This window comes from Calypte anna, chromosome 7, assembly GCF_003957555.1.
Source record: "Calypte anna isolate BGI_N300 chromosome 7, bCalAnn1_v1.p, whole genome shotgun sequence".
NCBI lineage: Eukaryota > Metazoa > Chordata > Aves > Apodiformes > Trochilidae > Calypte > Calypte anna.
The window spans coordinates 14,754,702-14,779,116 of record NC_044253.1 but is presented as its reverse complement, the minus strand read 5'-3'; the positions used below and the strand labels follow the sequence as shown (position 1 = coordinate 14,779,116).

General features: G+C 39.4%; 1 protein-coding gene across 2 annotated transcripts; it reads left to right on the top strand.

Moving 5' to 3' along the window:
- Positions 1–7,449: 7,449 nt before the first annotated feature.
- On the top strand, positions 7,450–22,464 carry PECR (peroxisomal trans-2-enoyl-CoA reductase). Of its 2 annotated transcripts, none has more exons than XM_030454620.1 (8): positions 7,450–7,584; positions 9,623–9,756; positions 16,413–16,578; positions 17,231–17,309; positions 19,485–19,581; positions 20,264–20,374; positions 20,953–21,064; positions 21,187–22,464. In XM_030454620.1, the coding sequence occupies exons 1-8, from the start codon at positions 7,470–7,472 to the stop codon at positions 21,273–21,275; spliced, it is 903 nt and encodes a 300-aa protein (XP_030310480.1). In that variant the 5' UTR covers positions 7,450–7,469; the 3' UTR covers positions 21,276–22,464. The 2 variants fall into 2 exon arrangements, with proteins under 2 accessions (XP_030310480.1, XP_008495278.2); XM_008497056.2 differs by having other exon boundaries at positions 17,231–17,312.
- The last annotated feature ends 1,951 nt before the right edge of the window (positions 22,465–24,415 follow it).

The following is a 24,415-nucleotide window of genomic DNA, read 5'->3' as shown; positions in this document are numbered from 1 at the left end:
CTAATAACAGTCCATGGGAGGAAAGGAAAAGAAATGGTCAAATTTCAGAGATAGCAGGGAACAGTTTATTAGCCACACAATTTGTTAGTAATCTCCATGTGAAAACAGATGGAGAATGCTGAGGAGGTGACTCTGAAAAAACACACTGTAGAGAAATTTTTAGAAGCACAGTCTTCTGTTACTATGCAGGAAAGCTACTGCTGCTTATGCTTCCCATGACAATATTAGTCTTTGACACACAAAAAAAGAGACTAAAATCTTGGCCTTGCACCATTTAGGTCAAAGGAAGTTATTTCCATTGGTCTTCAGGCCTTGATGCTGCTATTAACAGAAGAGAAATTATCTGGTTTGAATACAGACAGGAAGGAAGAGCCTTTCCACAACTGAATAAAATCCTTTGTCTTAAATGCCTTCTACAGCATAAATAACCTCTTTATGACTGCTCAGAACAGATATGAGAAGAAAAAATGTAGACGGTATGAAGTGAGGAACATCAATTTTTATTTTTATAGTCACATAAAATGTACAATACATAAGAAGAACTGTCACTGTATCTTCACTCACATCATGCAGGGATTATCTGCAGAAACAAAAAACAACCTGTGCTTTAAAGGTAATGGGAGTTACCCAGGACGGGGGATAGAGAAAGGGAGATTTTACCCCAGAGACCTACCTGGAGAGAGCTCACCAGGCATGGATCTTCCTTTACCTGCTCCTTCACTTCATAGCCTAATCCCTTCATTCCTAATCCCTTCCCTACTCGACTCCACCTCTGATTTTGTGCACGTGCATGGGTGTGTTTCTAAGGATCCATGCTACCCAAAGGATTATTTCCAATCCGTAGTATTTTTAAAGGGGTTGTGTGCTGGCAGATTGTACGCATGAAAAATAGATGGTATAGGATTCATCCAGCTGTTCAGAATGGATCTGTCTGCCACCAGTCAATCATGTTATGACAAAATGCACTGGTCTAATGCATAACACACAACCCCAGACCCTACAAAAACATGGAAAGGACTGTGTAAGAAAGCCCATTTAATTCAGACCTTATGCTGGGAGAGGACAAAATGGTAGGACTCCCTCAGCAGCTTTGAATCTGTTTTAAATATCTAAATGACTCCACATGATCTTTCACATATTCAACTTCACTATACCCTGCTGAAACAGAGGACAATATCTGTGTTAATTTAATGGTGAAATAGCTCAAAATAGAGTACAATTACTTGAATCCTGCAAATAGTCAAGTCTGTGATGAATGACATGTTAGAAGGTAAGGCAAGAACAGCCCTTCCCTATCAGTATGTGTCTGTGCAGCTTGCGGTGAGCTTGACAGAGCCTTTTATCTCACTGAAAATAACCCTTTTGCATTTTAAAAGAAATTAAAATGTCATTTTCAGCCAGATGCATTCCCTTGTAAGGTTCACCATGCAGCTATCCCTAGAGGAAAGATTGTCTACAGAAGGGGAAAAAAGCCACCCCTTCATGGCGTGGGCCATAGCAAGGTCACAATGAATGCCACCTTGGAGACAGATAGCAAATGTCGATTGTGAAGAATATGGATACATTATTCTTTTTGGTATGACTAAACTATTGATTAGCTGTGGACATTTGAAAGAACTTTATTTGGGCTCAGAAGATTTGTTGACTTGGGGGAAAAAATTTGTTTTCTTGCATTTTCAGTTCATGTTACGTACTTTGGATTTTGCTGATTGCTGTATAGTATTTGTTAGGAAAAATTAATATTAAATAGCAGTACAATAGCAAGAGAAACAAAAAATCATCTGTCTGCCATCCCAAAAAGGTAGGAGAAAGCAATCAGCAAAGCTCATAAATCACATCAGTCTTCCCCTCCTTCCTTACTCCACAAGCTTCAAAACACTTTTGTATCTTGGTGAAAGAGACAAGAAAAATGCCCGGGCTCTGGGTTTGCATCTGAGTGGGAGCAGACCTCAAGGTGGACTGCTGATAGCAGAAGATGGCACTGAGCACCAGAGCAGAGGGTTGGTATTTAACATGCCACCAAAAACTTCATGGGTGTTTACTAATGGATACCCCCACCCCATGGAGAAGGTAACTACGTACAAGAAGCAATCTCTGCAGGCAAACACCAACAGACCCAAGTTTGCTCTGTCCTTCCAATTCATCACTGGCACAAGTCTCTGGCCTGTTAGCTCCCTGGTGCCCACACCGTGCCAGGCAGCTCAGGGACCTTGCTCTCCCTGCCACCCTTCTGTGAGACCCCAATGTTTGCTGACAGTGTTCTATGGATACAGCCGGAACAAAATGCAGTGGTGAAGAGAGGTGTTCCAAAGTATGACTAAATTGTTTCTGGATGGCATTTTCAAAGGATTTTTTTTTAAAAGTCAAGGGCATTTTACAGAGTATCTGTTTTACAAATGTTATTTTTATTTTCTTCTGCTGTTCCATAACTTTTCCAAATGTCACAGAACAATAACTGCTGTGTAGATCAGTATTATGGAGGCTGGAAAACAGCATAGAAGAATATTATACTAAATGAAGTGCCTTATTGATTTTCTTGCATACTAACTTTTTCAAAATCCCCAAGTGTACTGTTATACCTTTTTTTAGAGTGAAAGCCTGAAGCACTACCTCTCTATTGTGTCCCCATGGCTTTGTCCAGTCTTTTAAAAGAAAGAGAAATTAAGACAAAGGATTCAAAGCTTCCTATTGCCTCCACAGGTATGAGATCTGTTTCTTTATTATAGTTTGCTAAAAATGTCAATGAATGGCACATGAACAATAGCCTTTAAAGAGAACCAAGGCTTTAAAAGGAGAATGACTTGAAAATAGAGGTTGGTTTGAAATCTTCAAAGTAATCCAGGTGGTTTAGATAAGAAACTTGAATACAAGTTAACAGATGTCCCCAGATCTTGTAGGAAAAAAATCTCCACATTAAAGACATGCTCTCTCTGATGCTCTGCTCTCCCCTTCACTTATGTATTTGTCAAATTCCTACCCCATCCACCAGGTCACTGATAAGACTAGAAGGTTCCACAGAAACAGTTGAACCACATGAGAACCATCAACTCAAGACCAGAATCCTGTTTCCACAGCACTACCTGTAGGATGGAATCAGGTGTAGGATCTTTTTTTATTGGTATAATACCCGATACATCCTCAGTTTGAAGCCTTCATATTAAATGAGATTGGAAGATGCACAAGGAGGCTGCTCCACTCAGCAAAGCAGTGGTCCAGTGGTGGGCTTCCTCTAAGCACCTAAGCAATGTCTAGAAAAAAGTAACACCAGAGCAAGCATGTAGTACCTGAAACAGTGTTTTGAGCCCCCTACCTCCCTTTCCTGAATGCAGAGGAAACAAATCTTCTGCACAGTGTACATCCACACACAAATATAAATCAGAAGCACCATGAGTTGCCCTGAAGACTGTAGAGCCATGAAGCACTACTGGTGGGTTTGAAGTACCAGTGATGGGTGTGAAGCTCATGCAAGACAGCACAGTCCTAGATAGCTAGAGATCTGGCTAAATATAATCTAAGATATTTAGACAGTATCTCCAGCAGCAGGAGATGGCACAGGGGACTTTTGATTGGATACAAGTGCAGGTACAGACTCATGATGCTGAACTATTAAAAACGGAGCACATTCAACTGCAGACAAGAGAACAGTTCAGTAATATTAGTATGGTATTAGCAAGGTGTGTGATAATTTTGAAAATCTGTCTACATACCAGTTCCAAACTGATGCTGATATTCTACATCTTGCATCACTGTGAACTCTGCTTTGAGTGGGGTGTCTGTCTTTGGTATCTTCTGTATTTTTTTTTTTTAATCACTGGAATGAAATTCCTATGGATAATGATGAAAAGTTTTAAAATCCTGATCATCATCTGATAAGAGTGAAATCCCCCAAGATACCCCTGAGAGTAAAATACCTTTCTAGAGGGGAATTCCCTACAGAGAGAAATTGACCAGAAAACCTGACCAGGTCAGTTGGTGCTGAGCAGGAGGCATTCTGACTTGGAAAGCTGAACCCACAAAGCAGAAAGGCTCTCACTTGCTGGTGAGAGATGATGAAAGGAAAAACAGCCACAGGAGAAACTGCACAGACAGGAGGTGGAAGTAGAAGAGATTTCCAGCAAGGCTTTTTCTGTAATCCCACAGAGAGGTCCAGAGAAGTAAGCAAACAGAATTTTACACTGGTTTTTTTTTGGCTTTGGCTCAATACAGGCATTTCTTGTAATAGGTATGGGGGCTGAGAAATGCTGTTACATTTCATGCATTTTGGATTCCCAGGAGAAGTAAGATATGAATGTGAAGCATCCATGAAAGTGGGGTTCTGGCTGCTGGAGAGCGGGCCTTATTTTTTCTGAAAGCCAACTAGCAGAAACCCTCTGTCAGAAATAATCTTTGACCTTAATGTTTTATTCCTGGCACTGAGATGCTTTTTGTTAAATCTCCTCTGCTCTCACCTCTTTATGAGACTGCTGGCCCCAGGAATACCTCTCCCAGGGTTTGGATCCCAGATTTTTCTCCTGTTTGGAGCCATCTGTTTTCTCACATCAGGTTGGTACTGAACAACTTTGAGACCTTCCTCCTTGCCAACAAGGATTATGAGCTACTGGAGCACACAGATACTCTGGAGGACAGCAGGACAAGAGGAATTACTACAACAGCAGATAGAGCTGCCAGGAGTGTACTGGACTGGCAGATGTCACCAGCTGAATAGCTGAGGCATAGGCTGGCAAGTCACAAAATCAGCTTTTGACAAAGTAGCCTTTTCTGAAAATGCAGTTTCCTATTCATCTCAACAAATTGAACTAATTCATTCAAAGCCAAGTCACAATCTGGGAGATGTAAAAACAGGAAATCTGCTTTTTCCTCTTCAATCTATAAATAAAAAAGTAGATGTTGAAGAATTATTGTGCTAATCCAACAACTCTGAAAGAGCTGACAACTGGAAAAAAAATCTACTGGTGAATTCTTTTCCTAAATGTGTAATTTTGGTTTTTGAATGGATAATGGTTTAAGATGTGTAAGAATTAAAAATTCAGGTGGTATTTAACTTTGAAAAACAAAAATTAAGGCTCCTAGCCTTTAAATGCAGATTTATTTTCTTCCAAATGCAAGCTGAAACATACTGACAAAAATAAAATAAAATATCAGCTATCTAATTTCATAATACATAAAAATTAAGACTCTGAACCTTAAGTTTCTAGAACAACATCAGTACATAAAAAGAGTCTTCTTACTGAATTTACCATTATGGCTTCATGTAGTGATTACCAACATGTTTTAATGCTACCAATAACATAAAAATTAACACTCTTTTGCAAATAAAAAAGTGCAGGCATAGGAGATTAAAATTTACTTCAGTTAACAAGATTTTCTTCTTTTCAGCTAAAATAATTTTGGATTTCAACCACTGGAGGAAAATTAATTCACAGAAAGGTACACCTTGAGCCCTTGGTTCAAAGGCAACCCACACAATAGTGAATAGAAGCCACTGCCTTGCTGAAAACAACTGTGAGCATTGGTTACCTCAGCTCAATTCTTTGTGGATAGATTTTGTAGCAGATGGGGCTACCCTCAACTGAATGCTGAGGAATGGATGTCTCCTTTTCTTGCCTCCTTACTCTCCAAGTCCTTATGCCTTTCCCCTTTCTCCTCCCACCCATCACTCACAGAACCTTAATTCCTTCCTTCTGCCCTTTATTTATAAAACTTCTGTGGCTCCTATAAAAATGAAAAATCCAAAGCAATCTATCCTGATAGTGAAGAAAAAACATAGTACCCTCCTGGAAGCACACTGAAACCAAGCAAGTCACGAGAGAAAAGAGGCTCAGTAGATTCTCCTTGGGGGGCCTGCGGCTCAGTTGGGATTCCAACCTCAGGAAGGTTGGAATATGAAGATCTAGTTCAGTAGCACAGATGAGTGCTTCTCCCTGGGATTAATTAATGATTGCTCTGATGCGACCTGCCAGAGGCAGTTAGCAGGGATACGTGGAGTCTATAGAAGAAAAAAATTCTTGCAGTGTCATCCCCAGTGCTTCACATTTTCCTCCCTGAAAGCAATACTGTGCTTTAAAACACTGAAGTATTCAGCAAAGATTAACCCACTTAGAAGGCAACCTTGCCTAATGGTTGCCTCACTGGCCTAAGCCACCATTCAGAAGTCCATTCCTGTCTTGTCACCTTTTGCTGAGTGATTCTGGACACACCATTAACTTCACCATGATTCCCCTTCCCTACACTTGCAAGGAGGGTATAGAGCTTCCTTTTAAACACACTGAACTTAAGGATGAAGATGTTATATTACAATTGTCTCTCATTTAGAGTATTAAACCTTAGAACATGTTTTGAGAAAAGTAGATAAATCCATGTAACAAATGAAAACCAAAACAGACTCAATGATTCTGTCATTTTATTTATGGTTGGTTGGTTTGTTTGTTTGTTTGTTTTAAATCACTCCTCCCTCTCATTAGCCATCTCCCCTAAGGCAAAAATACCAGGACAAACCTGAAACATACTTTCAGCATCTCTTCTATTGAAAAAGACAGGGAAGATGCCTGAAAACATATCTGAACATGCACACATACACAGGTCCTGGGCACATCAGCACTGGTTAAAATCACCTGCAAAGGATAAAGATGCTCTGTCACTTCACCATGGGATAGGCTGTTCTCTGTTCCAAGTGATTAATACAGAGCTTATTGAGAGGGATTTTCAGTGAGAAAACAAAACAAAACAAAATAACAACAAAAAACACAAAACCACCAAAACCAACCGAACAAAGAAGACTCTAAAGACATTTAGGCACAAAATGGCTATGTCAGGAACACGGTAAATGGTACCACCTCAGCCTCCGCGGCCTCTTCCCGACAGAAGTCCACGCCTGAAGAGGAGATTCTCCTCCCGGGGGGGTCCCTGGCAGGAGAACGCCAGCATCTTTCCCTGCTATTCCTGACACCTTCACACCACGGCACTGCGCGGGGCTCCGCTCCCCGTGCTCCCGAGAGTGCCTTCCCGCGTCGCTGCGGAAGGTGACCCAAACGGTACAGGAAACACCAACACCCCTCCCTTTCAAGCAGATGAGACCACGGGTGGGGTGCAGGTGGGTTTGCTGCAAGGCTCTAGCAGGCAGAAGCGACCCTGAGGCACCAGGACGGTACCTGAGGAACCGATCCCACCCAGGCGCTGAAGCCACCGCGGGGACAGATCCGGGCGGTACTGACCCGTGGATAAGCGCCCCTCTTACCTGCCGCCCGCCGGCTCCAGGGCCGCCTTGTACCGTCCCTCAGGACGCGGGAGCGACCCGGTCCGCCGGAATCCCGGGCACACCCGGCACTGCAGCCAGCACCGGCACCGGCACCGCCGGCACCGCCGCCGATCCCTGCCCACCGTGCCCGGCACTGGCGGGCGGGGCCGCGCGTCACGTGTGGGGGGCGGTGGCGGTGGCTGAGCGATCCGCGGTGTGAGGGAGGAGGGGGAAGATGGCGGCGGGCCGGGGGCTGCTAGCGGCCGGGCTGTTCCGCGGGAAGGTGGCCATTGTCACCGGCGGCGGCACCGGCATCGGCAAGGCGATCTCTGCTGACTTACTGTCGCTAGGTGGGCGCGGGGACTGAGGAACAGGGGGGTTGGGGGGATTGGTGAGGGAAGCTCCGCAGGGAGCCCCGGTAAGGCAGCGGGGCAGGGGGGGTTTCTCGGGGAGCAGGGCCTGGGCTTGAGGTGAAGGCGGGGGCTGGCGTTGGAGGGGACGGGTCGGGAAGTGTTCGGGGGTTGTGGTGCGTTTGGGGGCGGCTGCGCTCGGGGAGTGGATCTGTGAGTTTGTGACTGGGACATGTGTGTGACAGCGGGGGACAGGTCAGTCCTGACAGGGGGTGTGGCAGCGGTCAGTGAGCAGCGGGGAGAACCGGGGGGGAGTGATGCCGCGCGGTGCCATTGGACCCCCTGGCGCTTAAAAGATGCACCGTTTTAAATTCAGTGGTCAAAATGAGCTTATATTAATATTTATATGACACCGTCTCTCATGCTGCCCCTTAAGTGAGTTTTCATCTCACTTAACCGGGGGATTTATCTGGTTTATGGAACAGCATGGTTTTCAACTGTTGTTTACACAGTAAGCTTAGAGAAATGATGCTTCTTGATCAGTGTTTGTGACAGAAATGTCCTGAAAGCAAAGTACACCCTTTGTGTACTTTGAGGGCTTTCTTTCTGTGCCCAGTAAAGAGAATTGGTAAAATCTGTAGTGAAAGGAAATCTTCTGAGTCATTCACCTTACAATACCTTTACTGCAGGTTTCAACATAAGATGCTGGGGATCATCCTCATCAGGCTGCTTTTTGCGTAATGTTTATTATCATTATTGGATTCACTGTCTTCAAGATACCAGGACCAGCTCTGTGCTTCATGGTTCCACACTCCCTGTAGTTCGCTGTGTTGAAACGTGAGCCATGCCGTTTCACTGCATGGTCAAGAGCTCTCTTTGTCAAGATGGTGCTGAGCAAAATCCCTTCTTCTCCTGGTCTTTCTTGTCCCAACTTTCCATGGAGCTGAAACAAGGGCTAATTCTGCTACCTTTGTATGACTGGGAACTAGGCATTCTTAAGGTGTCCTTACATGTTGCCTTAAAGAGGTGGCCTGTAAAACTCCTCACAATGTTGGTTGTTGATGTTACCCAGTTACCTTAAAATTAAACTCAATTTGATCTATATTACTTTTCTCAGGTAAAGTACAAGTAACACAAGTGTGTGTCTATAACATTGTACACGTAAAATAAGGCTGCAAATCTCTTCAAAGCAAATGTGAGAAAATGAAGGGCTATGGCTTTAGTGTATCTGAGTTACCTTCCTCACCTGGATACTTGTTGGCCTACTCCTAACAATAAGATAAATAAAGCCTTAAAGCTGATCTGAGCCTTTTGGTGCAACACTAGAAATTAAACTGGTTGTAGTGCGAGCTTGCCATGAATTTGGCACCTGCATTGTTTTTCTTTGTAGAATTAGTCCCATCTATCTCCAAACGCTGAAAAATGCAGAAGGCTTGAGCTCCCTTTTCTGAGCTAGGATTCTACAGCATGTGCCAGTGCCATGAGGAAGCCTCTCGCCTCTCTTCTTTCTGTGCAGGTAGGAATGAATCTTGTGAGGCTGTCATCCTTTCCTTCAGTTTCTGTAGGGTTAAAAAGCAGAGAATTACATTCACTCAGCAGTAGTAAAAATTACAGTCAGGCATACAGTGAGATTATTTTTGTGGTTTTTAGGAGCAAGCATTTTTTTTGTAATCAGGACCTGCTGAAACATCTAAGTCACATAATTGATAAATGAGGCGGCTGTGAGCAGAGGCAGCAAAAGAGATGCCTGAAAGCTACTTTGCTGACTCTGCAACTCACAAGCTATCTTCCCTTCTGCAGGAACCTTGTGGACAATTTTTTGATTGCTATTTTCCTGGCACAGTGGCATGGTGTTGCTAAGAAGCACTTGGCATCAATCATCTCTCTCTCTCTCCAGCAGGAACTTCAACATTGTATCTTCGAGGCAGTGACAAATAAACTCAGATCCTACAGGATACCTCCATAATGACATTGAAAAACTATGGTAAGCCTGATTTTAACTGTGTTAGCTGAAGGATGTCACATTTTGTCTCTACAGGTTGCAGTGTTGTTATTGCCTCTCGTAAATTTGACCGATTAAAGGCTGCAGCAGAAGAGTTGAACAATACATTTTCTTCCATGGGTCCTGCCAAAGTGACTCCCATACAATGCAATATCCGCAAAGAAGATGAGGTAACCAGCACAACAAGTGATCTTGTTCTGGGGAGTAATGTGTCAAAATCATATTCTGTGTATAAAATCTTGGATCCCCAAAGGTCTTCTCTGCCCCTCTCAAAAGTGAAGGGATGAAGGGACAGGTGCAGTAAAGCACTGTCAAGTTGATCTAGCTAAAGATGTGCTTTCCAAGAGAAGACAGTTTGGCCATGTAAGCAAGAAGGCATTTGTAATTGCAAATATTTTTCTGAGCATGGGTATGTATTTGACATACTTCTGGGGGAGGCAGGCCTTGGAACTGGCATATTCTACAACAGAGCCAGGGCCCAGTTAGCAAGGTTCTACGTCACACGTGTGTCAGCAGTGAGGGGGTGTTAGGTTGTGAGGGTGGAGACTTTAGAATTTTTCCTTTAAACACGAAGTCATAGCATGGATCTGAGTGCTTGTGACTTGCCACAAGTGCCCAGCATTGTCAGTTTTGCTTGTATGAAAGCAAATAAAACCACACAGATATTACTGTTTTTAGCCATGTTTCAAATTTTTGTTTACCATCTGAGATGTGCTTCATTATGAATTCTTATTATCCCAGCTGAGTTTTTTTCCTTTTTCTTCATATTACTAAAATGGAAGATCAAGAGCAAAAGTATTTAATCCAGGTTTGTTAGAAGTCTGCATTCACCTCCTGATTTAATCTATGTAAATAAACATTTAAAAATCCAGCATCAAGTTGGACTTTAAGCTTGCTGAACACAGCTAGAAAATATTTTACCAATGACTGCTTGCTACCTTATTCCTACCCTTTCTAAGTCTCTGTTGAATTCTAGCATAACTTTATTAATAACCTTCAGTAGCTATGTAGAATATGGAAATATCCTAATATACAACCATAAAAGTAAAATTTTTCCCCCGTGGAATGGCTCCTGCCATAAAATATTTATAGTGGTACTTTCTCTCCTGAAGGAGATGAACCCTGGGGCTGTGCAGCATGTCACTTCACCTACCAGTGAATTTTAGATTTGTATTTACTTGCATCAGCACTGTGATATAATAGGTCATGACAGATGTCAGAGGGCAACTTACATGATTAAAGCTACAGGGAAGAAAAGAGGTAAAGAGGTAGACGATACTTAAGCCTTCTTTCACATGACTGTTCTTTCAGAAAGTGCTCTGGCAAGCCTGAAAACCTTCTGCAGATGAATCTTATTTCTGCATCAGTTTAAAAATTATTTAATAGGAACTGCAGTGTTCTGTGAAATGGTAGAGGGCTTAGATGGTGAAATGAGGCCATCTCCACTGAACAGATTACCATTCATTCTTTGTTTCCTGTTTACTAAGTGTGACTAAATACTTATCTAGCAAAAAAATCTTAGTCTTTGGAAACTTTTTTGGAAGTTCTTTTAAAGCCATTTTTACAGTTCTGTGTAAAGTGTTTAGGCATTATTTTGGGTTACAAGTAGCCATGCTGATGATTTGAGACACTTCTGTCTTTGCTATTACCCTGCAGTTTCGTCAGAGAACTGTCTTGTTTCCAGTTTAGCTTTAAGCTTTACTCATTTACAGACACACCAGAAATTTCTTAGAATTTTTCATACAATATTGGAGAAGGCTCTATCAGGTGTCTTCTTCCAGTGGAAGTTCTTATGAATTGTTTTCATTTCATCTCTGTATCTATTGAGGATACATAGGAATAAGGTAGATTAAAATTCTGTTTTGAGTTTTTCAGTCATTGGCTCAGTCATATAGTTTGACTCACTTCAGTTCTTCAGCCACACTTACTTCTTTCATTTGAAGTCCTATTTAGACAAAAAATCCCTATGAAAATTTCCTAAGCCTTTTGTGGAACTTTTGGGTAAGCAATGCAATTTCTGTTGCATGTTTATGTAAGAACTTAAGCGTACCTATTAAAGATGTCCATCTTCAAGAGCAGATACTTTGGTGGTTAGAGACAGCCTATGATTTTTGGGGTTTAGTTTTTATTTTTCTGGTTTTACCCTTTTCCATTAGCTCTTTACTGCTGAGATTCTTTAAGATTGATAAATCCTGTTAACTTGTTACTTTATTTCTAAATTTACTTTTGGACCAGCAGTATGTGGATTATGTTTTCAGCTTTTTATTTGTAGTGAGGATATTACTTCCTTACATTATTGTGTTTAGTGTTTGTACGTTGAAGCTAGATAAATTTACAGTTCAACAATTGGTAACCTAAACAGCTAAAAACTTGTCAGAACTGAGGAATGTGGCAAATTTTCCACAACCCATTGCTCACTATTGCTTATTTATTGTATTTGCTAAGAGCACCAATGGTAAGTACTGTTTTCTAACTTGCATTTGATTATCTTGCAGAGACTAGAGGAAAAGTACCTTTAGCTTATCCACTTTCAAAGCCCCTTCCATTCTTAGCCCAGAATTTAGTGCCTGGGACTTGTAGTCTTAGGAACAGGGATCAATAAAAGATGTAGTGAAGGATTTTTCTAGCCTTGGGGTAAATCTTGAGTAGAGGCAACAGCAATATAACTCACTTCACGATTTTCAGAAATACAGGAGTAGCTTCCTGTTTACAGTGAAAGATGGGGTGAGTAGGCATTTAAACTTTAGGCTTTCCTTGTGAAAGAAATAAGACTTGTACAACTGTGTTGTCTCTCTGTGCTACTCATTAATAGCTTTACAATTCATTGTCTGGTTTCAGCATAGTACATGTGAAGAGTATTTACCTCAGAAATTCATGCAAGCACTGTTGGGTAGAGACAACAGCTTGCACAAGTATTCTGTGCAAGTCATTACATCCTCTTTCTCAACCTCTATACCAGGTACCCAAGAATGTGTGAAGAAGAAGGATCTTCTAAGTGTTTTAACAAACGTAAAGATTCAGTAGTTCAAGCCTTCTGAGATGCCAGAACTGATCCATCACAAGTTGCGAAGCTCAGGAAGCTTCCTGAAGAGCCTTATAATTCATTTAGTATCTCCTTCTCTTTGATATCTCAGTGAAAATTTTCTTAGAGAAATCTTTTTTTAAAGGAAGCCACTGTGATTACCTATAGGAACCAGCCATCTGTTCTTACTGTAGCATACCTTTTTTTCATCCCTCTGTCTCCATTGGTTGTTCTGCATTTCTCTGAAGGCCCCTATGAATTCTGTCCTGGTTTTAATTTTTAAATCATACAAACTGGACAGAGCAACTTAGATGAAGGTGCTTTCAAAATTGCCAGATGATGTGGAGTTTTTTTGCCTTCTATTGCAAGCCTGAAAGTAACTGATCTGCTTTGAAGATGACACAGTTCACTCTTCTTGTGCCCTATTTTGGATCTGTGAAATCCAAGCATTAGAAAACTCACACCTCATCATATAGTGCAATATGTCTGTAACAGCTTCTTCTGGCCTAGGAACAGTCAAAAAAAGGTGCAGTGAATTAATTGCTGCAGAAGCTTGATGGTAGATATCATGGGAATAGCTTAATGAATTCACATTTTTAAGTCTCTTAATCTTCATTCTCAGAGGCCCACTTGCTTTCTAGCAAAGCTGACTTTTTGTTCAATGCGCAAGAAATTTTGCTTGATGGAGGATTTTCAACCAATGCATATCCTGTCAGGCTTATTTCTGTCATGAGTTTACTGCTGCAACTTTTGGCTAGTTTTCCATTGAGTCTTTTATAATAGATAAAAAATGTCTTTTGTTTTCAAGATTGATGAGTAGAGGGTGATGGAATACCAATAAGAGCACCTGAGATTTCTACATTGAGTCTTCATCCTGAAGCTGTGATTGTCCACCTTAGAATCATAGAATAGGCTGGGTTGGAAGGGACCTCAAAGATCATCGAGTCCAACCCTTGATCAACTACCGCCACAGTCACTAGACTATGGCACTGAGTGCCATATCGAGTCAGTTTATCCTGTGGTCTGGAGTGTATGTAGTGATCAAAATTGCTTCTGAATTATTATGAAGCTGAAGTGTTTTTAATTATTTAGATATTTTCTAACACTGCCCACATAACATGTTGAATTTAACAAGAGCAGGTCAGTTTGCTCTCACTGAGGTTCAGACCAGACTGCTGTGTATGTGCCTCTCTTCAAACCAAGCTCTTTTTCAAAAATCCCAGGATCTAATTAATTAATTCCAGTGCCTCAATGTAATGGTAGCCAGAGTGGAGGAGAGAGAACCTATACTTTTTCTGTTATGAAATGTGCTTTCTGATTATCTTTGCTGGTGCTGGGAAGAGGAGGCACATCTTTGCCTTTAATGTTGAGCTACACCAAATCTATTGATGGGGTAAAGAAAGAGATAAGGAACTTTTTACTCTATTGAAGTCATAAGTCATGCTCTGTACAAGCATTTTTTTAACTGGCATCTAGATAAGTACAAGACATATCTAAGTATGTGGAAGATAAAACTTCATACTTCTAATAGGCAACTACACTTCTTGAGATCAGTAATTCAGCATTCTGTGCACCTGTCCGCTTTCCATATTTGAACTTCAACAAGAGCTGCTGGACTAGACCCTGAGGGTAGAACCTATCACTTGGACATCTGGCAGACAAGACTTCTTGGGACAGACTCAGTACAGTACCATTTAGCACTTACTTTGTGTCTGAGTTCATTAGTAGCTTTCCTTTTCTAATAAATTTTATAGGTTAGCACAGTCTCAGTTGGTTTATAAATGCTTAACTCCAGTCTGCATGAAGACTGTAGTGGAAGAGTGTGGCTTGGTGGAGAGCTGTGGATAAGAGATTCCTGTTGTCTTACTTTAAAATAACATGGCAATAACAATCTCTTAACACTCAGTGGTGTGTGGTTTTCCTGTTGAGTTTTACTCAAGTTCAAAGTGACCTGTGGACATTTGTCCTTTTTATCTCAGTTATCTGTGAAAGTGTGCTGCTGCATAGTACTCTGGAGTTGCAGTTATGCAAAAAAAGATCCTTACTGAAGAGCTGCAGTCTTCAGACTATGTCTGAAGTGCCTGATTTTGTTCTTTTTGGTTTTGTTTGGTTTTTGGTTTTTTTCAGAAGAATGTCTAAAACTGTTAGCTCTACATTATGGAGTTTTGCTTTGCTTCCAGAGAGAGGCTTTAATATCTTCTCTTAAGATGTTCTTTCCATGTGGATTTTAATTGTTTTGGATTAGAAATAAATCTTTAGTTCTGACTGTGATTTGAGTATGTTCTACCAGACCCTCTTTCTCAGACCCTCTTTCTCACTGTGTGGTGGCTGCTGTCAGCTTGTTTACTGTAACTGGGAGAAAAACTTGCAGTGATGCTGCCTCAACAACATAGAAGACATTGTGAAGGTTGCTACAGTTAGAACAATCTGAGCTGTCATTGCAGGGTCTGCCAGCCTTTGCTGGCTTTTGGAAGGCAGAACTGGTAGGCATTTCTTGTTGGTTTTTTTGGTTTGGTTTGGTTTGGGTTTTTTTATTGCTCTGAGAATATGGCGTAAAAAGTAGGACCAGAGTTTCTGAAGATACAACATATGCACTGTTTTGAATTGATAAATCATAGCAGCTTTTGTCCAACTGTTGAAAACTTCCTTTCAATGTCTCTTCTCAGTGCCTTTCTTTTTTTTAAGATTCTTAGCATTTTCTCTCTCTCTCTCTCTCTCTCTCTTCTTTTTTCCCCTAGCCTGAATAGCCATAGTCTCTTCAAAAATATCTTGTAGTGAAACCATTTCTCTTCCATAAATGAGCCCATATTACAGTAACTTATGAAGAACAGTATTTAAAGGAAGATTCTCAGGTTGTCAGGGAGAAGAGTTTAATATTTCTGAGAAAAGCATAACATTTGCTGCTTAGCAAGACATAAGCTACTTTTCTCTGGTTGTGAGCAACCTGGAAGTCTTTGTGTTGGAAGTCTTACTTCGGTAAGGCTCACAAGTCATGGGTTTGGGACTGCTGTCACAGATATTTTGGTATTTTGGTGTATTTTTTTCTCAGATCCCACAAACTGCAGTGAGGAATGTGAGGAATAAGATGCCATTCAGAACTCAAAGATGGTGATTTAGGTATCAAAATTATTTTCTTAAGGCATTTTTTTTCCTCAGCAGGGATTGTTTTTTCAATTAGCATCTTCAGTCATGTATGTTTAGATTTTTTCTTCAGAGAGATGCATCCTTACAGGATCTGTGCTGTCCCATTAAACCAGTCTGAAGTTGAAAGCAAAAGCTGTAAGGCTGCTGTTTATTGTGACAGAGTTGCTTTAACTCTTGATGAGATACAGACCGTGCATTGCTTGTTGTTTTATTTCTGATGTTTTCTACTGCTAATTCAGTACAGAGGAAATCTGATTGATATCCCTCCCCAGTCAAATCTGTTTCAACAGCAGCATCTATCTCTTCTATTATTTAGGGTTTTTTTTGTCTATGTTTTCTTTGATCACAGATGCTAGATTAATTTTTACATATGCTTGAGTAGGAGTAACTGATGCATGGTGTCTAGTCCTGATAGGTAATGTAAGCAGGAAATAGTCAGGTTGTCCCATTTCCTCTGTTTCTGAGGTAAAAGTTAAACTACTAAGCAGTTGCTATAGAGTTCTTACTCTCAACTGACTAAACCTGTCATACCAATTTTCCAGCCTCTCTGAGGCAGGTACCTCCTCTTATCTGTGAAAACAATTTGAGAGAGAGAATACTGTATGAAAATTAAAATGGTGTATATAGCTTAATCAGTATACCACACAAATATTGTTTCAGGTAGAAGCTTTAGTAAAGTCTACACTGAGTCTGCATGGGAAGGTTGACTTCCTGGTGAATAATGGAGGGGGCCAATTCCCAAGTCTTTCTGAAGCCATCAGTGCAAAAGGCTGGAATGCTGTAATAGACACGAATCTGACAGGGACTTTCTACTGCTGCAAAGCAGGTAAGGACTGAATATTAAGCTTTTTTTGTTGTTTTGTTTTTTACAGCAATACCAGAAAACAAGCAGTGTAAAGTTTCCCTACCTTCTTTTTTCACACATTTATCTGGCAGTGGATATTTGTTTTTATTAATCTCATCCAAAGCTTTACATTAAACTGTACATTACATTTGTTCATATATACAAATGTACATTCAGACAAGTATAATCTCCTGATTAAGGCCAGGTTTGGCAAGTCTGTTGTCTTGGATACTCACTTAAAGGACTACATGCAAACCACTTCTGTGGCCTGTATTTATTTCCTCTGTGTGTAACAGAGAAAAAGACTTCTCTCTCATCAGGGATATAAAGTTAAAGGTAAATTGAAGTATAATACATGATTCTGAGATAGAGTTAGGAATATGGAAATGAAAGTACTTTATGTGGAAGCAGGAAATCGTGATTTCCACCAAAAGGCTTCCTGACAAACTTGAAACCTTACCTAGACCACACTTGTTACCAGTAGTGAGATGATACAAAAAGCAGATTGTTTATCTAGAGTGGCACAGGAAATGTGTAGTCTAGTTGGAGTTAGCACTCCAAGTTTGGTTTCCACTTGGCAAGTTAATTTGGCATTTCTTCTGACATTTATAGATTATCTTGCTCATTTATACAGTGTACAATGCCTGGATGCAGAAACATGGAGGAGTCATTGTCAACATTACTGCTACTGTGAGAAATGGGTTTCCTGGAATGTCGTAATATATATTTTATTTTATTTTTATGTTTTCCTATACTTTTCCCTTAGAAGTATTAATTGCTCCTAAATACTTCATATTAGAAAGGTGTGCACTGGGCAGCAGCAGAGTATAGAAATACAGCAGCTAGGTCGGAGGAGAGCAGGAGCATCAGTTGGCTGCATTTCTTATTGATTCAGTACAAACTGCAGGAGTAAATGTCTCTGTCAACTTATTTTGAGAAGCTATGAATCAGGACTTGCCAGGGAAGCTTTCACTGGCAATGGTATGCTAGTGGGACTAGTTGCACTGAAATGTAAACTTCGCTTCTTCTCTCTCCAAATTTCTGGAGGGTTTGCAAGAACTTGGCACCTTGGAAGCTGTAGTTTTGTTTAATCTACTACAGTTTGCAGTACTTGATGAGTAATGAGTTATGGGAGTTAGACTGGAAGGAGAGGAGCAGGAGGAACATTTATAGTATGTTACCAGATTTTGGGTTTGTCCTTCGGATCACAAAGTGCCTGCCTTTTCCCTTTTACTCTGACTTTGTAGCAAACTTTCTTGGGGAAGGTCCCTGATGATGAGAATTGGTTCTGTTTTCTCTGCTACTTTCTTGGCTGGGGGGAGGCTGCTTGGTACAAACATGGTAACATAGTTGTTTTATAGTGACACAAATAATCACATCTGTCTGTATGAAAATGCAGCATCCTCTCCTTACATGTACCATATTTATACAAATTTCTTTATCCTTGAAATGGAGGTGAGTAGTAGTCTTCTGATTTGAAACTTTTCCACCAATAAAGACCTAGTTTAGTGAAAGAGAAATAATTCTCAGAAAATTATTTTTTCTTTTCAAAGAAAATTTTGAACTTATCAAAATGCTGTGTTTTTAGTTTAATTGAAAAAAATCTTAATTTCTTACTTGAAATGACTTTTTAGAAAACTTTGAAATTTAATTTCTGTTGAAGAAATACAATTTGAGCAAATGTTACATTACTGCTCTTTGTTCAGGGTTGAAAGATTTCAACATTCAAAGTTGTTAAGGAACAGCAGAATATTTTCTATAGCTTGTTCTTTGCACTACAGAATAAATTTAGAGATCCACAGGGTGGTGCTGAAGCTTCAGTTATTTGAGTTTCTCCACTGTAATTTAAAGTCTGGATGAACTCTCATGGCAAATAGGCTGAATCTGTATTTGAGAGATGAATCAGAAGATAAAAACCATAATGCTGAATAATAGAGGAAGAAAAGTTTCCCTAGTAACTGTGTGTGGGTGTAGGTAGATAGATGGACAAAACTACTTTCAAATTATATTCTTGTTGAATTGATGCTTGCTCTAGAAATGTACTATTTAAAAAGAGTTGATTTTACAAGTCCAGCCAGTCATGCCAGAAATAATTTCAGACGGTTTTTCATAAGTATTAATTTTGAACATAAAACTAGTCAAGTTTGATTCCTCATAGTGTGCTTGGAAGTTGTTTATTTCTGGCCTATATGTATTAAGAAGCTGGGTTTTCTTGAGGTTTCTTTTATTTTTTCTCATTCCTTTCCTGGTGTCTGAGGAACTATTGTATCTGTCTCCTCTACATCTCTTTTGCTATGCTGAAGGAATTAAAACTCATTCACTTTTCTCTGAATCCCACTGTCCCCTATTCATCAGCACACTAATTTTTTTTGCATTTGTTCAAGCTTGTAAACATTTCATAATAGTTTCCTCTAGCAGCAAGGTGTATGAGATCACTCTGCCTATGGGCATCTCTATCTTCATCCACCTATGGTAATTTTTGAATAGTGGCTTATATTAATCTTGTTTACCAGAAGATCTGAACTATTTTTCAGACCACTGTCCTTTCAAGTGTTGCTCTGCCTGTGCAGCCTGCCTTTCATAGTATTACACATTTTGAACTTTGCCTCCAGTTCGTTTTCATTTTACAAGCCTGCTTCAGCAGTAGAATGTAGCTGACCTAAAGTCAGTTTGGGGAAGAGATGATAAGTATTTCCAGAAATTATGGGAATATAGATTGTTTAAAGTGTGAAGCTACAGTCAAACTTACAAACTAGAAAATCTCTCAGAGATGGTTGGTCCAGGCATAGAAAACTACTCTGACTGCCCTAGGGAGGCTGTGGTAGAATTAGCAGTGGGCACTGTTAGCTGACAGAACAGATGCTGCTTTTGCTTTCTTCTCTCAATAGGCATACGGCAGCTGCAAGAGCTGCAGTGAATAACCTGACCAAGACTTTAGCTTTAGAATGGGCCCACAGTGGAGTAAGAATCAACAGCATTGCTCCTGTAAGTAATGGCAAACAGTCCCCTTAAACTTAACCATCATAGATGGTCACGATTAAATCTTTCAGACCTAAAGGGATTTAAAAATCTATATCCTATAGTTGTTTGTGGATTGTTTGTATTTCCCTCATGTATGTTCCTCAGGTCATTTAAGATTATTTCATAATGTTTGGATAAAAAGCCAGAGATGTGAGATAAAATTGCTTCTGCTTTGGCTTGGTCCTCTTGGGGACTGAAAGCTGACTGAAATCTGTTTGCTTTTGTATTTCACAATAAAATCCATCTAGTGTTCTTACAGATCACAAGATGTAGTTGAGAACTTGTTCTTTTGGCTTTGCAGTTTCCTGCTATAAGCTAATATGAAATACTTGTAATTTCAAAGCAGTCTTTCAGTTTCTTCTTTATGTTCTTCACTTCATAGTTGTTGAAGAGACAGTGGAGAATTGGAATAATCTGAATTATTGCACTTGAACAGAGATGTGGCTAGCCAAATTACCTTCTTGTATAAATCGTACTATTTCATTAAATTTAATAATTTGCATTCAAGCACTGTTTAGATTTAATTAGATTCAAGCACTGTTTAATCCCACAGAAAATCCTGGTAATGACAATATCACAAGCTTACAATGATCAAAGTTCAAATATATACAGGAGAACTTAATTTTTATTATGCTCTTTTAAATAGGGAACAGTATTTTCAGAAACTGCTGTTGCAAACTATGGAGAACAAGGTGCAATGATGTGGTTAAACAGCATACCAAAGATTCCTGCCAAGAGGTCAGCAGTTCCTGAGGAGGTAATGTATTTCAGAACATTCGTGATATTTCTACTTCTCTGTCTCTGTTTTGAAGCCACCTTATTATGCAGAGAACAAAAAGACTTAATTTTGCACTTTGGTAGGATATAAAAAAGATAAAAAAGCTTGTAGAAATGTATAGTAGTGCCAAGTGAGGGATTTAACCAGTAATCACTGTTGCATTGAAAATTTAACTTTGGTTCCTCTTGCAGATGAAATGTTTAGTTCCTTAAAAAGTTGACTTCCAGCAGGGAGGACTGAAATAATTAATATTAATATGAAAAAAATTGTATCTGAAAAGTATGTAGCTGTCTTCCACCAAGAATCTGCACCATTGTTACACTGTTCATCTTTTTTCTTTGACTTTCAGCATCTGATGCTGATCTTTGACAGCTTGCTGGTCTTCATCTGTTATGTACTTGATGTTTGCTGCTGGCGGGATGGCTTTAAGACTTACAGTTTTTATTACTGACTAGAAAACGTTGCTGTGTATCACAAGTTTTTACAAGTGTCTTTTTGACGTGAATAGTTCCCAGCAATTTAAGATACTTTAAAACTGTTCTGGTGTTTTTTGTTAGATCTCACCTGCAGTGTGTTTCCTGCTGTCTCCAGCTGCTTCTTACATAACGGGGATAACCCTGGCTGTGGATGGTGGCCAGAGTTTATATAGCCATTTCCTAGAAATACCTGGTAAGAAATGGGCTACAAAAAAGTGTCCTTCAAGTGACTGAAGTTGAGCAGTGGGAAGATACAGAAGTGAAATGCTTACTCTCTCAGTCTACTAAGTATGTTGTTTTACTTCTTTTCCTCAGATCATGACAGATGGCCCTCACCACCAGAAGGAAAAAATTCTGAAATGCTTAAACAGCTTCTTTCTGGAAAGTTCAAGCCAAAGCTGTAAAAGAATGAGATTTCATCTTATTCCCAGTTGCACACTTGCTGATAATCTTGCTTTGTGATTTGGGCTTATTGTTCTTAGTAATATATATTTTTTGCTCATATGTAACTACATTGTGTGCCTTGATTTTTGTTCGTTTATATTTAAAACTTGGAAGGCTGTATGTAGTTGCTTTCAGTGAAACACTCGCTGCCCTGAAAACATTTGGTCTCCTGGTAAGGGAACGTATAAAAGACAAATTCTCCATTAGCACAAGCATTAAGTAATTAAGAATCTCAGGCAGAAGTGAATTTAAAAATACTTCTTTTGAAGTGAGTTGTGTGGAGAGGGAATGTTACAGAAACCTATTCTGCATGAGTTTGAGGAGAAGGTAATTTAAGTCTCTGTTGCTAGTTACATCAGTATCCCTTGAGGTGGCTGTTAGCTCTGCACTGTTTCTGTTCAGCCACACAGAGTGTGCAGCCATGATTTTAAAGACTAGATAGATAAATTATTTATCTGAAAAGAATTAAAAATAAGGCAGAATACTGCTATTAATGTTTCAAACTAATATGGTGTATTATATTTGGAATGTTTTGAATTGTTTGCAAATAATGTAATGGAATTAAGCTGGCTGCAACTCAAGTTTGACAATAGAATAAACAGATAATAAACTTAAGCTGTAACATGTAGTGGTGGAAAACAGAATGGATTCAACAATTCAACCTGCAAAATATTTTAAGTAAAAGTTAATGTGTATATTGCAGTGTTTTCTGCAGTCTGCTGTAGTGTTAAAGGAGAAAATTGAAATCCTTAATTTATCATTTTCTGTCTCCACTGTGTTGTCTTGCAAAGTTAACACGGTTTTGTTCATCATTGTCTCTAAAACTGGTGTAATATTTGTTGTCAATGCAAAGATGCCATTTAAAAAACAAAAATCCTGCAAATATCACTCAAAGAGGCTACATTTGTCAGTACTCACTTTTTTAAAATTCACTTTAAGGCAAGTGTTCCCATGTGTGATAACTTAATCAAAATATAAAATTAAGTGATGACTTGTGCTGTAGCAATTGAAATTTGAGGAATAAAGTTGCTGCTATACAAGTGACCTCTTTAATGCTTCATTTTGGGTTGAGTATAAGAGTCTCTGCCAATTTTTTGTTCTCTGCAAAGATATTTGACTTTTATGTCTTTCATTAAAATCTGGGAACCTACGTATGTACATTTATATCACTTTTTCATGGAAATCTGAATGCCTATTTTGTGGAAGAGGTGACGTTTCAGCCAAAATGCTTTCTTCTTCTCATATATCTTCTTTCCTTAGTTACTGGGTGGTCTTTAAGGGGCTGTGAGAAACTTGTACAGACATAAAAACAACTTTTTTCAAACCTCTTCTGCAAGGTATATTTTGATTATGGCAAATATTAGTTCAGGGTACACAGCAAGAGAATTCCTGGAAGAAAATGCACCTGCTAGGTATCCAACTCCAGAAGCCTAGCCCATTGCATTTAAGTGAAATTATTTGGTTTGTTAAGAGATTATTTATGCATTCTTAACATGTTTCTGTAAAAGAAGATTAAACACAAACAGGCTTGAGACTTGTGGAATTTACTTTCTTTTCTTGTTTGACTGTGAGCTTTTATGATATGTGTGGACTGTAGATTTGACATGAAGTGGAAGTTATATGATGTTAAATAGCTTTTATTATGCCCCAGAGCTGTTATCTACATTATTTGAGCATGAACTTGGATAATTATTTTATAGTGTTGCCGATTTCTTCTTTTGCTTTGATGGAATTCATAAAGAAGGGGAGTTCATGCATAATGATTGTGAAATGCATCACTCATCTCAGTGAGATGGGACATGAGAAAGATGAGTATTTTCCTGTGTGGGAGACAGGTTCAGTCCACAATTTAAAAACTCCTCCACCTATAAGAACTATAACAAACCGTTCTGCTTGCACTGAATACAAGGAATTTCTATTTGACCTTGCCCTCTTCAACTTGTAGCAAAGCAGTGGTGGATGTATTAAAAGATCTAAGTTCTTAGAAGAGGCTTTTTCTTGTGTGGGCTTTTTTCTCTGGCAAGAAATTGAAACAGCCAGCATTTGTGGAGCCATAATGCACTGCTGCTTAATGCAATAGGAGAATACACTCAAAAGTACAGTGTAAGAATACAGAATATACATGCTCAAAAAGAGATGTGTAAAGAAGGGCAACATCAGTGTTCTTTGCTTTTTTTTTTTCTTTTTTTCTTAGTAATAATGTTCCCCATATTTTGAGGCTTACTGTGCACACTATTAAAATGATTATCACGTTGAATTACTCCTCTGCTGTAATGTTTTTGCAATGATCACAGCCTGGTGTTTTTTGTGTGCATTTTTTCTTCTTGCATCAGAGAGAACATGAAATGTTTAATTCTCAGAACAGAGGGTTTATTTTGGTCCTTGCCTCTTCACTCTTTTTTTATGGAGATTAAAATTATTTTAAAAGTCTTGCAGTGCCTGGCAGAAACCCAGTGTTGTGTCAGCTGGCAGCATGAACGTTTCAGGTTTCTGCTGTTAGTGCTGCAGATGGTATCAGCTGTAGCAAAGCTCTTCCTATCCTGTTCTAACAAGAGCCCTTGATCGAAGGGCATTGAGAGGTTAAAAAAAAAAGGGTGTGGTAACAGAAGCATCCTTGACTTGTATAAGATTCAGGTATCTGAGGTTCAGAAAACAGGACTTAATTTTATTTTCTTTTTCAAGAGAGGTGAATGCAACTGTGGGTAAAGGGCTGAGAAACCTCAGGATGAATCAATTTATTAACCAAGCACTATAATGTTTTAATAAGCAAAGAGAATAATGTTAGGATAACAGTTAACATTTACCATTGTGTTAGGAATCTCTTGTTAGTTGGTTAAATACTTAGAGCTGGCAAAGCTGAACCTATTCTGCCTACCCTTTATCACACTGATTTGGCTGATAAATAGGTACTTATCAGCCGCTACTTTGCCCCACTGTTTGGTGGTGTATTTGAATTTGTGTTACAGAACTTTATATCTATGAAAGCCTTTGTGGTTCTATGAAGGGAAATTTTTGTCAACTGTGGTTGCCTTATGTTTTACAGATATTCCTTGTGTTAAGCAGAATATTAATTATTCAGAGTATTTATTTTGTGTAAAAT

What these genes read in the sequence shown, in the direction of transcription:
- PECR (XM_008497056.2), top strand. Translation starts at nt 7,470, where the DNA reads ATGGCGGCGGGCCGGGGGCTGCTAGCGGCCGGGCTGTTCCGCGGGAAG. An exon ending in TTTCTACTGCTGCAAAGCAG is followed by an intron (nt 16,579 to 17,230) that starts GTAAGGACTGAA and finishes TCATTTATACAG; the next exon opens with TGTACAATGCCTGGATGCAG. An exon ending in AATGGGTTTCCTGGAATGTC is followed by an intron (nt 17,313 to 19,484) that starts GTAATATATATT and finishes TTCTCTCAATAG; the next exon opens with GCATACGGCAGCTGCAAGAG.